The 19,049-nt window shown below is 39.7% G+C and overlaps 1 protein-coding gene across 1 annotated transcript; it reads right to left on the bottom strand.

Moving 5' to 3' along the window:
• Positions 1 to 621: 621 nt before the first annotated feature.
• Positions 622 to 12,174, bottom strand: LOC124270532 (peroxisome biogenesis factor 10-like). The gene is given in 8 exon segments (XM_046705554.1): positions 622 to 2,333; positions 3,630 to 3,774; positions 5,568 to 5,725; positions 6,949 to 7,153; positions 7,155 to 7,195; positions 9,017 to 9,093; positions 10,283 to 10,363; positions 11,855 to 12,174. Coding segments are annotated over 8 exon segments (891 nt in total). The 5' UTR covers positions 11,964 to 12,174; the 3' UTR covers positions 622 to 2,258.
• Between the last annotated feature and the right edge of the window lie 6,875 nt (positions 12,175 to 19,049).

Here is a 19,049-nt window from a genome sequence, read left to right as displayed (position 1 = left end):
GACCTCAACAGATGTCACGATACATAAGTGTCATGAATCGATACGTGTCACGATACCCATGTCACGATTCGATACGTATCATGATACCCATGTCACGATTCGATAGGTATCACGATACCCATGTCACGATTTGATACGTATCAGTATCAGGATACCTATTTTCCTGGCATTATTGCGTAAATTTAGTTGAACATTTTGAACATTAATATTTCATATTTTATTATTGTCCATGAAAAGATCAACATTTTTTATTCTCAGAGATTATAAATTCTAATTTCCCATATTTGTGCATGAAAAATAATCATTTATAACTCTCATAACATCAAAAAACATGATACAATTGCAAAATGTAAACGATACATAACATTTAAACCAATACTTTCAAAACTAAATATCAATACAGTTTTGAATGTATCCATAATTGTATCATCTTAGAAAAGTATGGATGCATCCATGTATCGTGTCATCCCTATTAAACACCTTGTCTGAATTCCCATAACTTGTTTCTATAGAATGTGATGCCACACTAAAGTAGGTCAGAACCAGACAATCCAGTGATAAATACTATGGACAATGATCCAGACAAAGACTGTTCAATTCAACAGAAACAAGAACAATACAGACAGAATAATAATTTATTTTAATTTATTTTCAAAGTTTTCTGTTTCAGAAACATATGAAAACAGATATTTACACATTTATTCATGTCTTCATGACAATACCTTTCACACAGTTATTTATTTTCAAAGTTTTCCGTTTCAGAAACATGTGATAACAGATATTTACAAACGCATTTATTCATGTCTTCATGACAATACCTTTCACACAGTAACAACTTGGTCCACATGCAACACATCACAGGCCTGGTTATGTCCTGCAACAGAATAATGCACCCTATTGGTCAAACAGGGTAACATTGAAACTGGTAACAGTCACAGACCTAAAATTGACAATAGAAGGACTGATATACTGCAGCTAGTGTTGGGAATCGCAAACCAAATCCACTATCGATTATCCAAGGACTTGTGGTGAATGATTATCGATTATAATCAAAATATATACGTTTTTATTGTAATCACCAATTTTAAGGGTTTTTCCCAACGCTTTTTCTAATTAACGTTAGTGTAATTATTCTGTTTATTTATACAACAAATATTTATCAGAATATCTCATTACATTCACAATAGATGTAAAATATATTCAAAGACAGGTTACAGTAATATTTACTGTAGTGATGAATACGAAATCATGAATACACTTATAATTGCAGATAGCTTTACGCTGTTGAGCGCATGTTTCTTCGTAAATATTCATCAAATTTAATGGTTAGTTTTATTAAAACAACAAAATTCTGATTAATCGAAAATATGTTTCTTACAATCAATAATTATATGAAATGCTTCTTTTGATTGATTTTCGAGTACATGAGTGCCATATAATTGTGTGGTGTGTGCCATATAGACAATAGTGGTAGCAGTTTATGGACAGACAGGCACACAGACACACACATGGCCCATATTATTCACGGAAATATGTTTGTGTGTGTGAACGTGTACATGAGTGCCATATAATTATGTGGTGTGTGCCATGTAGTTGATAGTGATAACAGTTCATGGACAGACAGACAGACAGACAGACACAAACACACAGTTTGCCCATATTATTTATGGAAATATGTTTGTGTGTGTGAACGTGTACATGAGTGCCATATAATTGTGTGGTGTGTGCCATATACACAATAGTGGTAGCAGTTCATGGAGGCACTAATAAGGCAAACCGGATAAATCTGTTTCTGCTGCATGAAGCGTGCATGTATATGAATGTGTGTGTATGTTGTGTGCGGATGTATGCGTGTTCAGGTAAATCTGTTGCATCAACTACAGCACTCAAGGCACCTAACCAGCACTGACAGAAAACATCTGTTTGTAGTACAAGTGTAAAATATTAACTTGGCTTGCAGGCCGCCCTTCTCCATCACTGGTAGCTTCACCATCATTGTCACAGAGAACACAATCTCCACCATCAACAGTTGCTGGAGATCTTGGATCTTGGTCATCTCATTGCATCCTGCTGAATTCCACAATCTCTTCCAACACACCAAGCCCCGCTGGATATCACAGATCTTGGCAAACTGTGCTCTCCTGAAGACTACAGATTGGCCACACACATGTCCTTCACCATTCTCAGACAACACCATTTGAGAAGGTAAATGGATCTCTGCCATCGTACCTACAATTGGTCATAGTTATGGAGGAATGTCACGATGTGTCATAGTTATGGAGGTACACGAGGCGGTGTGGAGGGAACTGGTCTCTGCACAGTGGGCACTCAGCCTGCAACACAAGAACACAAGGTTAATACTGCTTTTAGCAGGGCTCCAGATAAGGGCCGTATATCAGCGTATGTACGGATAAAAAATATAGGAAATAATTTAGAAAACGTGGCAGATACGCACCACAGCAATGGTATACGGTCTTAGAATCATTTACACACAAATTTATCTGAAAGAGTATTGTTTTATTGTTTATTGGCCTGTTTACACAAGAGCAGCAATGTTGTGGTGCATACATGAAATAGAATACAAGATTACCGCCATTAAATTCCATTCAGTACTCTAAATGTACTCTTAAGTTTTTCCAGTACTCCTATATTGAAAAAATAAGGAGTACATACTCCTGATGTCGAAAGATTATCTGGAGCCCTGTTTTAGTAATAACAGGTCGAACCCTATTTTCATTGTCACAATCTGTCACATTCTAGCTATGTAACTACAACCTGCATCTTATCAATCCTAGACAAACCAGGAACTGATATTTTGAGCAATGAACCACTTCTCCAGACAACACACAAAAACGACTACGGTAAGTCACAGTCTGTCCACCTGATTCAGTAAAGCACCTGGTACAACCTGAACAGGTATCTGGGAATGTATTCAAACTCTACAAGTGATACGTGTGAAGACCTGGGTTAGAACTTATCTTTAGCAACCAAGAGGCGGCTAACGGGATCGTGTGGTCAGGCATGCTTATGTGGTTGATGCATATATTCGTATCCCAGTTGTGTAGATCGACGCTTGTGATGTCAATCACTAGGGGTGGGTATTTCCGAAAATTTTCATATTTGCGATATATTGCGATGCGAAAGCATATATTGCGATATGTATTGCAATATATTGCAAGAATTCTTTTTAAAAAAAACTACTTATAATCGAGTTAATGCTTGATTTACAAAGCAAAAACACACAAAAAAATCACTTGATTAGGCATTAATAAAAAAATTAAATCATGACAAAATAAAAAAGCAAATAATGTTTGGAACAAATGAAACAAGGAAAGGAACAAATTAAAAAAACAGAAATATCTGAAGATTTCCGAGTGTTATGAAGTTTTCCGAATGCATGTCAAAATACCGGTTTTCAATCAGCGTATCGCAATACGTATCGTTCTCATGCCTAAACCGGTTATATTACGCAGCCCTATCAATCACTGGATTGTCTGGTCCAGATTTGATTACTTACACACCGGCGCCATATAGCTGTAATATTACTGATTGCAGCATAAAACAGCAAACAAATAGAAGACAAGTTACATTTTATACAGTACTCAGGGACCTAAATCACAGAACAATACCTTGGTCTGACACCATTCATGAATACACTTCCAGCAGAACAGGTGGCCGCAGGGCGTTACTGTGGAGAATTGTCTCCCCTCCAAACACAGAGGACACTTCCTGTCTGGCGTCACCAACTCCGACACACCCTCCTCAGAGGAGATGCTACAATTAACAGGAAAAACATGCTTCATAAACTGTATGATGACAATGAAGTAAACTGTCAATGGAGTATTGATAAAAGACTTTAAAGATTGGTAGGTTAAGCAATGATCCATGTCCTTGTCACTTGATCACCAAGCACCATCTAATACATTCTATCACCCATCAGTACCTCCTGGATTGCGCTGGGAATTTTAAAGAATTCCGTGGCAATTTTAAGTAAATTCTACATCCCACTTTTCAAGATTCTGCAAAAAAATCTGCAGTTAAAAACTTGAAAAGAAAACCCCAAAAATAATAATGAAATTTCAATCTGAAATAAGATCGATTTTGTGAACATAATTGCAGTGCCAGATTAAAAAATAATATTATAAGGTGCTTAAGAAAAGATTACCTTATGAACAAATCATCTTTATTCGAGAATATTTTGAAAATATCCTTATAACAAATGTCTCAGTTCATTTTTGTGTAATCAATCATACTTTTGACATGTACCCTTACTTTTTGTTTCAGTTGATAGTCAATCTTGATTCAACTTTTAAAATAAGTAAATTCTGCCATAGTCTAATCTGGAATGCTGGTGTTCAGACTTGGGCAACCTTGAAAAAATTTACATGGACAATTTTATCTCAAGCAGTATTTTTGTTTTTGTTTGTTGTTTAAGCCACACTCAGCATTTTTTCAGCTACATGGCAGGGGTCTGGAGGAAGCAGTCCAGTGATCGACATCATGAGCATCACTCTACACAACTGGGATACGATGACATGAACCAAGTCAGCGAGCCTGACCACCCGATCCCGTTTGAAACCTCTTTACGACAAGCATGGGTTGCTGAAAACAAATTCTAACCAGTGTGTGAATTAATATTGAAAAGTCACTGGCCAGGAGGGCTAGTTAAGTAAAAATGTTCCTAGCCCACATCATACTTCACTAGCCCTGGAAAATATTAATATCAATATCAAAATGCTATCAAGTTAAACGTTACATTCGTATTGTAATAGTTTTAACCTCTTTTGCTCTTTTATTAACATTTTTTATATAGTGATCTTGGTGTGACAAGAGATAATAAATATCATGGAACTTTTGCAGATTTACTTTTAACACCTTAATAACTGACTTATTCAGGTGCATTAAATAAAAACAAGTTTTTTTAGATTTTCAACTAGCCAATCGGGACAGCTTTAAAATATATTACTGGCCCGATTCACCATCAGCTAGCATTTGGTCAGCGTCCCAGCAGCTATTTCGAACACTGATTCTAACCCATATCATGGGCTTAGTCAAGCAGGAGAAGAGACTCCCATGACGTCAGTCAACATCTCAACTAGTCCCCTGAACTAGTGTTGGGAATTGTTCAAAATCTCATAATTGATGATTGGTTCATTACCACCGATCAACCATCGAAAATAATTGGTTAGCGTCATTTATGAAATTTGTTAATGCACAAAAAACAAGGAAAAACAAATTTCACATCTTTAAAGGATGACTAGTATGTTAAGAACATAAATTTCTTGGTGTCTTTAAAATAAATACAATCATGACTTGGAACGCTTGTGGTGCTTATGAAATGTAACAGACAAAACCAACCTTGTGAAAAATATTGTTAATGAAAACAAGTGTTCCAGAATTGTTTGTGTTCGATTATGAGAAAACATGATCGATTGCTTGGTCGTTTAGTCACTGCGACCAATCTTCGATTATTTCAATTAATCGGATCACCATTACCCTGAACTCGTCTTAAAATAATCAAACTTCCAAGGCTTCTTGCGAGGAGAGTGTAGGGTATCAGAAATCACCTGCTGTGTCGGTCTGAGAGAGTTGTGTTAGGTGTGTTCCTCCACAGACAGTACAGCTGCACCCCCACACTGCCGGCCAGCTGCAGCAGTGACACCCATCCCAGGATGCGGAATGTGGGGTCTGTGCCGATGTCAGTTTTCTTGGCCATGTACTGAACCTGAACAAACAACAAATACTGTAGGACCACCTTGAGTGAGCGAGTGAGAGAGTGTGTATGTCATTACGTTTCTTTTAGCAATATTTTAGCAATGAGTGAATGAGTGAGTGAGGTTTTAAGCTGCTTTTAGCAATATGCCAGCAATATCAAGATAGGCTACACACATTGTACCCAAAAGGGGAATGCAAGTCCTCAGCCAAGACTTCAACTACTGGGCTACCCAACACCTCAACAAGCTTCAAACTTTGCTATTGGTGTGAGAATACATGATAAAGAAGACACAACAGTTTGACTACAAAGATGCATGCTATTGAAGCCATGTAAGATAAGTTAATCAGAATATGCCTGCTAGCTGTTTGATACCACAGCACATGTGCTAAAAAGTCAACACTATTTCTCAGAAAATCATTATCATTCTAACCTCTACGGTATATTAGTAACAAGACACATTCTTTCATCAAACAAAACAATAAGGATAGGTTATCTCCCTTACATAAACTTTATTTCCTAAAGTTATGTTTCCTTAAATCACCCATTCTCTTCCCACAGAGGTTACTTGTCATTTCTTTCTTCGAACCTCTGTTCTAATACGGCCATACTTCCTGGTTCTCGTAAAATCCCCCAGCAGCAAAGAAACGCAACACAAATTATCTCCCTTCTTTCCATCCAATCAGAACACGTTACATCGACTTGGATCCAACTTGACTAATACAAGCAAATGTAGGGCCACAAATATCCCTCCTCTGCCAGGGACTTGTGTTGATGTGACACAGAAGACATTTAATGGCTAGCTAGACTGTTGTCAACACGGGCGATGTAGACGCCATTGATCCGCCATTACATAACTGTGTTCTGTCTAGAAGAAACGTTTGCGCATCGCGCAAGGGAAGAGGTTCAAGTTTTCCCGAAGCATCACAAATCCTGAAATTACCAGAGGCCTTACAGAATAATCACTTTTGAAACAACGTCGCTGATTGCACAACCAAATCTGATCGCAACCAATCACCCACTGAGATAATCCTGAACAATCTCACCATGAAAGGGCTGTATCCCAAAACAGAGGCAGTGCGTACCATGGAAGATATGACTTGAGTAACCTCTGTGGGAAGAGAATGTAAATCACCATGTCCTCCATTGTTTTCTCCCTAATATCACTCATAAAGGTTATTCCAAAGTTATCTCCCTTACATGACACACTGACTTATCTCCCATTGACCACTTACATAGTGTATCCCACTGGCACGTTTGGCCAGCTGATAGAACATCCCCTCCAGGTAGAAGATCGCCAAGTGACATCTGTGGAGGACCAGGATGACGTGACGGAATGTGGGCAGGGATTCAATGAGGAACTCTCTCATCTTTGGAGACATGTTAGGTGACGAAGTGCTTCGCAGATTCTTCTCCAGATTTTCTAGGCTTTTCTGGAGTGTATGGGGCAACCACTTGAAGCAATACCATGAGAACTCTTCGCTGTGAAAACAATATAACATATGGTTGTGTCTGAGTGATGATAAACATGAGCTTAACAAACAATAAACTTGAGACTAACTGCTCTCAACAGTCAACAAGAGCATTGTCACGATCTGCTCCTTTGTGTGTTTACGGTGGGAGAACGGGGCACGGGAACGCAACTGGCTGCGAAGGAGTGCGTGATTTTCATGCACGATCAGGGAGTTAACAAGTGTGACGGTTTGGGGTGAGAGGGAGATACCCAGCAAATGTAGTTGTGAAAGCTTCAGACGTGTATTTCAGTGGCATGAGTGTATTTTTGCATTGCTTTTTGAATATTAGTTCTTTGGAAGTGTGTGAATTATTTGAATATTGGCTGTTTTGTATTGCACTTCTAATGACATTTTGTGGAAATGTGAGTTTACTATTTGAATAAGAAATGTATTATTTGTGGGATAGTTGTACGGGTATTAAATTGTATTAAGAGGTAAAAATAATAGTGTTATTGAAATGGCATTAATATATAAACCTAGTACATATTATTAAATACAAGTGGTTTGTATTTAAGCATCCAGGATATGGTGTTACTGAGAGCCAGTCGTGAAGACCTATGGTTTGTCAATGTTGGACTGTTTAACTTGATATTTTCTAAGAGGGTGATGTGCTATGACCAGAGGGCAAGCGTGAAGATCACCAGGAGAAATTGTCAAGGTTGGAGTAGTGGCTATTGTAGGCTGGCTGACGAGTCGGACAGTGGAACTACTGAGGACGGCTAACAACGCCAGTGACCTGGGATGGTGTATGTGAACTGTGGGCTCGTACTGACAGAGGTCAGGCATTGATGCCAAACACGAACACTGTTATTCTGTTGCCATATTAACCAGTTACTTGTCTTGTTGCCATAGTAACCTGCAGTTGTATCACTATAGATTGTACCCGATATCAGTTATGATCGTATGACTGCCGATGTGAAGGTGTTGTGATTAGTGATGGAGGGGCTGTGTGCAGGTTATTAAGTGTGCATCATAGTTTGAGTATATTGGGATGAGGAAGGCAAAGCTGGGGTAACTGAGTGTGAGTTACATGTGAGACACACGTGGTACTGCAGGGGTGGTAATAACCCATTGCCCGACGTCCGAGTCCAGTGTTTTTTTCTGTCGGGCAAGCAAATTTGTATATCACACTGTACCGGTGTTCAGTTGACTTTCCAATGTTAAGTATGTTGTTTATTTAAAATATCAACAAGAAAACGGACGGTATAGTGGAAAAATTATCAGGGCAAGTGATTTTACATGTGCCACTGTACCGGAGTACACTAGCAATTTTAAAGTTATTTCCACCCCTGTACTGCATATGTCAATGTTTTGAAAAGAATGAATGTGTGTATGATAGTGTGTTTTGTCATGTATAGTTGAGGGTTTGGGTTAATAAATTTTTGTAACCAAATCTTTTTGTTCTGTTTGTGACAAGCACCTTACACTGAACAGTGCTGTTTTACATGTACTTATATAGCCATCTGTTTCTTAACGTTTTCCATTTACCCGATGAAGGAGTAAATATATGCTCTTAAACATGTTCCACAAAATAGGAAGTTAAACATCCCAAACAAATCTCGCCTTAAGTGTATCACAAAATGCTGTTCAAAGACTAGGATCTTGTTTTGGAAATCTGATCATCCGTAGTGAAAGCAAGCATATCAAAATTTATTGGGTATCATGATTTAGTTTGCTTATTTTATCCAATTGGATGACATAACTACCGGTAAACTCTGTATGTATTCTGACAATAAATCAGATCATGGCACAAGTGCCCAAAAGCACTGATATTTCTAGCTGTTCTCACCCACTGTGCTGGCAGGGAACGCAGAGTCCGGTCAGTCTGGATGATGTTCACATACTCCTCACCCACAGTCTGGCAGCCTTTAGAAACAAAATGACAGACAGTCCACAACAACATACAGTCAAATCTCGATGAGTCGAATCTCTGGGGACCAAGTAATAAATTTGATGTATCGATGTATTCGAGACATAGGTATGTCTATGAGGGTAGAAAAAAAGGAACCTAATTCCTCCGCCTAAGCATTTGTTTATCTAATGATTTCCCTATCACTAATAGGGGCGCCTTATCAGTTCCAGTCTGATAAGCGCAGACAGTGATTTCCGTAAAATCACTAATCTGCCTTTTGAACTCACCCGTCAATGGCGGAAAGGTGTGAGTCACGCTGGTTTGTAAATTGGATCAGTTAGCTACACCAATCAACTTCTCATTGACTGACTTCAGCTTATGTATACAAGATTGCTGTTGTTTGAATCTCATGGGACCAAATTTTCTTCTTGAGTCATCGTGTGTATTTATGAGACGAATTCGTGTAACCAGAAATCAAATAATGACAACTATAACAGGGAATGGTCGGGACCGACAGGTACTTCGAGTTATGCATAATATTCGAGACACCGGCATTCGACTTATCGGGATTTGACTGTACGTCAATTTGGGAAAAGGCGATATCTTGTTAAAATTTCAGAAAATATTAACACTGAATTTAAAAAAACCCAAAGTATTGAAGCCTTTTGGATATATATTCAGTGAAATACAAGCCATAACTTGTTTGAGTGGCATTTTAGAAGTTGAGACGTACAATATATAACAAGTTTTATGGATAACAACTTCTTTATTTTGGTGAGTGCGACGTTTCGATACAGATTCTTGTACCGTTGTCAAGCAAGAGTGAAGCCATAACATTCGTTAGTTTATGTCACTGATCACATCATGGATGGTTGGTTGTTGTTTAACACTGAACTCAGCAATATTCCAGCTATATTATGGCAGTCTGTAAATGATCGAGTCTGGACCAGACAGTTCAGTGATCAACAGCATGAGCATTGTGGAAACACAAGGGTTTTTCTGAGTGCTAACATGGTATTATGTGAGCTGACGGAAAAAGTATTTTCATAGTAAACTTTCTGACATAAAATGGCAATTGTTCTATTCTAAATGGGTGTTTGAAATTCATGAGTATGAAAGGGTCCTTATCATAACCTCGGTGATAGGTTACTTATATTTACAGAAATATGACTTTTTAACAAACTGCTTAAGTTCTTGTTTTACCTGAGAGAGTTGTGAGCATGAAGTAGCCGATGTCCGAGAGGAGGTCTAGTTCCTTCCTCCAGTGCATCCATCTCCGAGCCCCTGGAACAAACACAAACTTCAAGGTAAAGTAGGTGAAATGGGGTATAACATCACATTCTAAGACGATATTTTCCTCTATATTTATGTGTATTTATATGGATACCGGCTGCTTGTCTTGACTTATGCCAGTTTTATAATGCCATCCCAATATGATACCAAGTCACTGTTAAATATAAACATATATATATACACAATATGAAAACCTAAATCGCACTGCATGTGTTTTCAATATCTTGATGTTATATGATGGGTTTATCTTGACCTGCAAAGAAGCTGATATTCAGCCCCAAATCTGCTGCAAATGTTAGGAAAATTTCGAATTTGACTAAAATTTTCCCACTTTATTAGAGTGTACAAAACTACGAACATTTAAAGACATCAAAGTTTTCACAACAATAAGATATTGTTACTAATTTGTCAAACAAAAGCACTTAGTCTGAAACCTAAGACATATCGCTGCATAAATAAAATTAAACCTACTTTACGAAAGCCTAGTAACTAAAAACATGTACTACTGCTATAGTTTGGCATGAAATGCATGTGGACCTGTTTTTTTGTAAATATCTCTTCATCCAATGACCCAATCGATCTCAAACTGTGCAAGTGGATGTTTTGTCAGACAACCTAATCACATTGTAAATCACCGATTTCATGCATTTGTATTAAAGAATGTGTCTATGTAGCTGTTACAGGTCATTGGCTCCCTCCCTCTGCAAGCCGTCTGCGTTCTGCTGTTTATTTTGTTGACAGTTACATAGACAGATTCTTTAATACAAATGCATGAAATCGGTGATTTACAATGTGATTAGGTTGTCTGACAAAACATCCACTTGCACAGTTTGAGATCGATTGGGTCATTGGATGAAGAGATATTTACAAAAAAACGGGTCCACATGCATTTCATGCCAAACTATACAATATATTGTTTATATTCAAATCAGCTGTCGATCTGTAGCCTGGCGATCACAAACATGTGTTTCATAACGTACATTTGAACGTGTGTTACCTCTGCTCGTTTACATTTGAAAGGAGAAACTTATGAAAGAAACAAACATCCACCCAACATTGACAATATTTCAAAAGATGTGTAGATCTACCGAGAGTGTTATATATTAGGGTAGAAATGGTGATTTTACATACGCTTCACTGGATCAAAACAATACGTGATTTGCAAGCCTTAATGAGAATCAGACATGATTGAATTAAACATTTATGACAGGAGCTCTGTAAAAATGTTATAACGCATTTCATCTTATGATGAGGCATTAGAACTACCTGTGATACATTGCTGAGTTTCATTAGGCAGAGACTACTGTAACTTAGCGAGGTTTAGCCTAGTCGAGAGACGCGATGCGGTCCTATACAGTCAAGACATGATGCAGGGTCATGTCTTGACTGTATAGGACCTCATCGCGGCTCTCGGCTAGGTTTAGCCGAACTCTAATGTTATGTTGTCTGTGTCAGTGTCCCACTGAGTGTGTGCGAAATTACCTGCAATTGTCTGAACAAGATCGGCAACAGATGTCCTCAGGTATGACAAGTGATAATCATCTTTTTGATGCGACCGCAAAACTTCAGCCGTGCCTGAGCGTCGAAACATTGCTAAAGTGTTAGTTCAAATACCGATCGTCAGTCTTTGCACCTCGGCGCCATGCGTGCAAAGGGACGTAATCTTGATGGACTCAAAACGGAGCCGGGTGGTATATTTAGCCACTGCTCATTCGGTTCTACTCGTCCTATTCCACTGAATATGAGACTATAAGTTGGTCACCATTCGTCCCTATGTGGCTTGCATGCGGCTTGGCTCGGAATATTACAGTTATTGGTCATGAAAAGAAGGTTTGACTGGGATGAGCCGAATTGGGTACTAATCAAAACGGCCATATAAAAGTCAAACCGGCTACTATACGTATCACGATTCACAAAGCATTGATATATTTTTTTGTAATTCATATTTCCGTTATTGATTATACTATCGAATGGTCTAGAATGACAGATATGAAAGACAGACAGTATTGGCTGTGTGTAATAAAACCTCATACCACAAGAATGGGTTCCTACACGGAAAACTGAGCAGAATTTCTAGCCTATTGCTTTGTGCAGGGTCTTGACAAACTAAAACTCGTTTAAAGTTAGCAGCACAGAGGGACATTGCACCGCTGGAAATACTGTATAAACCCAAAGCAATGATGAAATTACTAAACATCGCATACATATATACTTATGTAAATATGAATTGATTTGCAACACATAACAATTTCGTGAGTGAGTGAGTTTAGTTTTACGCCGCACTCAGCAATATTCCAGCTATATGGCGACGGTCAGTAAATAATCGAGTCAGGACCAGACAATCCAGTGATGAACAACATGAGCATCGATCAGCACAAATGGAATACGATAACATGTGTCAACCAAGTCAGCGAGCCTGACCACCCGATCCCGTCAGTCGCCTAGCTCTTACAACATGCATTGATTACTGAAGATCAATTCTAGCCCTGATCTTCACGGTAACAATTTAGTGAAATCTGCACATAATATTTTCAGCATAACGGATCATTCAATATAATTTTATCAATCTAATTTGTATAGATATTGAATATTGATTCGTTCATTCCTAACGACGCTCCCAACCTTAGATCAGCGAGGCAACTTCCTCATATTGTAAGTATAAAGCTACAGAAAGAATCTCTCTCTTGGTCGCATTGCCGGACCTTTCCCCTCACGCCTGATTCAAAACCTCAAGGTATCTCCCGTTGGTTTAGTCAAAAAGAAATCCGACACATCAAATGTCTCCACAATCGCGGATAGCTACCGTCTTATACACCATCTCTCCCATCCCCGGGGATCGTCCGTCAACGATGGAATTCCCGCGGAATTTTGCTCTGTTCAGTACACACGGTTCGGTGAGGCGGTAAGTTTAGTTCAGCGTTTAGCAAAATTCGATGTTAAGTCAGTCTTCCGTTTGCTCCCAGTGCGTCCGGAGGATTTCCACCTGTTAGGTATGTACTTTCAGGGAAGTTATTATTTTGACAAATGTCTCCCTTTCGGCTGTTCTATATCATGCGCCTTGTTCGAAACATTTAGCCGTTTCTTGCAGTGGTGCATAACCAAATACACCAACAGTACATCCATCATGCACTATCTAGATGATTTCCTAATGGGAGGTCGCGCCCAATCAGGTAAATGTAAATACCTGTTAAATTCAAGCATTCAGCTTTTTCAACAATTCGGTATTCCCATAGCACAAGAAAAAACAGTTCAACCAACCAAGACCATCAATTTCCCTGGGCATAACCAAAGAGACCGTTTCTATGGAGATTAGAATACCACCAGAAAAAATCAATCAGTTGTGTCAGGAAATTGTCACCTTACTGCAGTCACAAAAGCGTAAACTGAAAGTTCATCAGTTACAATCCCTGTTAGGCGAGCTGTATTTTGTGTGTCGCGCAGTTAGGTGCGGGGAGGGCCTTTTGTAGACGCTTGACTGATGCCCTTTGCGGAAAAGTCCATCCCAATCATCAAATAAGACTCACTAACGGTATGAAACAAGACCTGCAAGTATGGTTACAGTTCCTGCAGCACTACAATGGTGTATCTGTGTTTCATGATTCTATTTGGTCAACGCTTACAGCTCTTCACGGATGCATCCAGCACACACGGCTTCGGGGCGTATTTCCAGGGCAGCTGGACATGTGCGTCCTGGCCTCAAACATGGATACAAAAGGCTATACCAAGGATATGACACTCCTTGAATTATTTCCTATTGTGGTAGCGTTAACAATGTGGGGAAATTGTTTGAGCAACAAAAAAGTTATGTTCACATGTGACAACCAAGCAGTCGTACATATCACCAACAAGCAATCATCCAAAAAACAAGAATGTCATGGCGCTACTTGGGTGCTTAGTCTTACTCTCCTTGCAGCACAACATAATATTGGCACGCATAATAACGCTATAGCTGACGCTCTTTCGCGTTTTCAGTGGCAGAGGTTTCAACAAGTGGCTCCAGACGCAGACCCGACACAGACCAGCTTACCAAAAGACATTTGGGAGATTGTATGACAGAATCTCGTAGACTAATCTCGTCCTCTTTTGTCTCGCAACACAGGACGCACATATTACACGGCACTATAATGTCTCCAACATTTTTCCGATTCTTCAGCGAATCGTCAATGCTTTGCCTGTTATCTGTCGCTCTTCTTACGAAGCTCAGATGTTTAAATCAGCATTTACCTTAGCCTTTTTTGGTTTCCTTAGGGTTAGCGAGTTGGTTTGCAGTTCACAGGCCGATAATTCAAAAACTTCACTGCAAATTAATGCTGTTTCACTTCCGACCGGGGATTAACATTGCGCATAAGGTTTTCGAAAACTGACCAGTTCGGTAGAGGAACACTTCTTTCAATTTCTCCTATTGTCTCAGAACTATGCCCTGTTAGCGCGCTCGCTGGGTATCTCGCGTCCAGACCATGCTCTACCTCACAGCTGTTTGTCCATTTTGATGGCTCGCCATTAACGCGCTATCAATTTCAGGCGATTCTCAATAAGTCGCTATTACATGTCGGTTATGACGTGACCCAGTATACCTCACATGCTTTCAGGATAGGCGCTGCTACAACTGCGGCGATTAATGGTTTGGATGAAAATATAATTCAGCATTATGGTAGATGGTCATCTCGCGCATACTAAGGCTATATTAGGTTCTAATAAAACACCCACAAATAATTAACTTAATCTAGTTAATATTTACTAGCTTGGCTTCTATTAATTACGTTGTTGTAGCAATTTTTCTGCTGTCCGATCTATGTTACAGATGTGGCCTGGGTAATTGGCGACAGCTACATGGCCAGAACGAGGGGAAGCTTGGAGCAACATTTGCAATGTCTTGGCACTACATGATGGCAAGTCCGAGGCGTTATGCGATGGCGCCACTTCCGATCTTCCCTTCTTGGCTTCTGCGGGTAACACCACCCCAAATGGCTCGTGATCCATTTAGGTTCAAACGACATGTGCCAAATGTCTGCCAGGTGCATGTACGACGACATCCTATACGATTTGCTGTATGCCAAGGTACGTCTGCCAGACACCAGGTTGGTGTGGTCGTTCATGTTGCCACGTGTTGTGTGGCCGGTGGTTGGGAACATTAAAAAGCTTGAATTTTCTCGCAAAAAGCTCATTCGAAGACTGGCTAACAGAATTGAAGAGCTACATGGGATCAGCGTCCGCCACGATCAGATTGATCCAGTCAAATGTAGCTCGGAACATTACTTGGCTGACGGGGTGCACCTGTCACTCAGTGCAATGGACTCTTTCGTGCACAATATTATCAATGCTTTAACTGCCAACTAACTCAGATAATGCTAATAAAACGGCAATAAGTGAGCACACGCGTTCCATAATTTTCCGCTAATTTGGGGTTGTTTCTGCTGTTCGTGTATCCACTGTTGTCTAATACCTATATCGTGCTGTGGATGGCCGGCGATTTGTATCGCGGTGGCCTGTTTGGGGCGAGAAGCTCTCAATCGCTATGCTGCTGGTTGTCCGCTATCACAGCGGAAACCCCAGAATCATAATTCCAGCCTGCTTTACAGTAGGTGGAATTCATTCGCTCGCTATGCTCACCTCGTCTGCTTGGTCACAGCGGAGAAGTGATTGTGTAATATGCTCTCGCTGCTACTTCTCACCCCTGTATAGCCATCCACACATATTGGCCACTACTTCCCAAGAAAATATCTTCCTTTTATTTATAACACTAGTCCAGCAATAACTGATTTTGTGATGTGTGGTCCACAGATATGGATGCGCGCGGATGGGTGTGTGTTCAGACCCCCTCGTTTTGAAAAATCAAATATAATGGATTGTTTAAAACAAGCCGACAACGTGATTTTGCAACGTGATGTTCGCAGATTTTTTCTTAAAAAGCGGCGGTGGTAGAACCTTGTGGTTATAGTGTACACGGGGCGGTGGGGTAGCCTGGTGGTTAAAGCGTTCGCTCGTCACGCCGAAGACCCGGGTTCGATTCCCCACATGGGTACAATGTGTGAAGCCCATTTCTGGTGTCCCCCGCCGTGATATTGCTGGAATATTGCTAAAAAGCGGCGTAAAACCATACTCACTCACTTATAGCGTACACTGTGTAAAAGCATAATTTTCTGGTGCATGTGCCCCGCCATAATATATCGGGAATATTGCTTAAGCGCCATAAAAACTAAACTCACCCAGTCACTTTTTCTGTACTGCGGGTCTTTGTGCAAGATGTGCAAGATGCAACTGGTTTGTTTTGAAACCGTTTTTCAGTTGTATGCATTTATATGCAATTGTTTTGCGGCTGCTGGCAGTGAATCTTGATAAACAAACCAACAAGGCCCCATTCCAACATTAGAAACTCCCACCCTCTATCACATCAGAGAGAAAATTTATAATTTGAAATCCTCTAACACAGGGTGGAAGCGCTGTCCACGCAAAATGTGGAGTTGCCCCAAAAGCACATCCATTTCCTCGCTGGACAGTGAAAAGAAGAACACCTGGCGCAATAGTAATGTCACGTTTTCCCTCGCATTTGCATAATTTTGCAAGTATTTCAGGTTTTGTCATTTGGCAGAAGGATCTAGAAAGTTACAGAACTTTCTGTAATAGCTTGACATCTATATTTATTACAATTGCGCGTTAAAACAACCCAAACCAACAAACCAAGTTTGGACAGCGCTTCCACCCTGTGTCTACCCCCCTTTCAGACAATGCTGGATGCGAACATGGATGAAAATCTCGCAACCTATCGCTCTTCTAACAATATGGCAATTGTTTTGTCCACGCTGTTGTGTTAGCCACAGAAGCGCCCTGTCAATGTGTGCGGTTTGTCCACATACGACATGGCTGGTGCTTTGGCTGCAGAAAATATTGATAATTGTTTCTGCAGATAATATCTGTATTTCAGAAGTAATATTTTGTCTGACCAGGAAATATTACATGAAGACAAAATAAACCCAAGCTCCGTGAAGATCGGGGTTACAATTGGTCTTCAGCAACCCACGCTTGAAAGACGCGGGTGGTCAGGCTCGCTGACTTGGTTGACATCCAAGGGTTGCCATGATATTTTGGCAAAGTGACGCCTGCTTTTGTACGGGTAGTTTCATGTACTTATGTATATGTATATGTGTAAATATATTTTGCAATGTATTTTTTTATGATATTTATATTATCTTATATTTTGTCTCCCATTGGTCGTAGAAGTATTTGTTTTCATATGTATAACATTAATTGCAATTTTTATGTTTTATATACTCTACGAGTGAGACGTTGATAAAATCTTCTTTTTCTTCGCACGTCATCGTATCCCAAATCGTGATGATGTCAATCACTGGGTTGTCTGGTCCAGACTCGATTATTTACAGACCGCCATCATATAGCTAGAATATTACTGAGTGCGGCGTTAGGCAAGAAACAAACAATCTAACAGCAACAACAAAATTAATGTGTCTAGACACGAAGTACTATAAACATGGAAAAAACAAAAACAAACAAATATAAAACACGCTCAGACACAACACACGCGCGCACGCACCCACACACCCACACACACCCAAAACACCAAAAAAAACAAAAACATAAAAAACAACAGATAAAAGCTGGTGTCTGGCAACTAAATGAGAACACGGTTCATAACAAGGCATTAAATGATTATATTATGTGTATTAAAACCTAGAAATGATAACTATGCTTGTGTGTGGTGCGAGTGTGTGTGCGCGAAAGTGTGCGTGCGCGCGAGAGAGTGTGTGTGTGAACGCGCGTGTGTGTATTTGTGCGTGCGTGTGTTTGTGTGTACGCAGACCCGTGTTTGACTGCATGTAATCGCATTCCAACCACGACTGTCGATGTTCATAATATCACCCACTGGTTTGCTTTGTCCAGGGTCGATTATATATGGCTGGGATATTGCTGACCGAGGCATAAAAGCACAAAACTAACATATACAGATTATTTAATCTACAACCATTTACTTGCATCCCACGTGAATACAAGATGACTTAGAAGTACCAACAGTAATTGAGTCAACGTGATAAAATTACACTCAAGGTCTGAAGACAGACCCCTAACATTTGAAACAGATCCATCTCTGTAAAACAATATGTCTCCGCAGACATATATCATTTGATATGACAGGAGATTCGTTTCGCTGTCAGACAATTCTATGCCTACGTTCACACACAATAGCTTATACAAACGGAGAGGAAAATTGCCTTGATATTTCGAAAAAATTAAGTATACAAATATCGCTTCTTTAGACCTGATTTATATCGAAAACACCCTTGGAACGAACTAACGGATATTACGAACATTTTCGGGCGTTTTCATGTCAGTGGAGAAGAAAATCGCCTTGATATTTATTAGGTATAAATATAACGCTTCTGTAAGTGAACACATTTATATCGAAAACACGCTTAGAACGAACTAACAGATATAACGAACATATTCGGTTTTTCATGTCCCAGCCATTTGCTGTATATTTTAGTCGACATGCTTATGACGAACTGCGGTTATAACGAACTAAGATTTATGGTTCCTTTAAAACTTTTATAACTGTAGCTGACTGTATCCTATATCAGACGAAGACCCGGGTTCGAATCCCCACACGGGTACAATGTGTGAAGCCCATTTCTGGTGTCCTCCGCCGTGATGTTGCTGAAATATT

The sequence above is a fragment of the Haliotis rubra genome, unplaced genomic scaffold (genome assembly GCF_003918875.1).
Source record: "Haliotis rubra isolate DU_JTF1 unplaced genomic scaffold, ASM391887v1 Scf1523, whole genome shotgun sequence".
In the NCBI taxonomy this organism is placed as follows: Eukaryota; Metazoa; Mollusca; class Gastropoda; order Lepetellida; family Haliotidae; genus Haliotis; species Haliotis rubra.
This window is presented reverse-complemented; position numbering and strand designations above follow the sequence as displayed.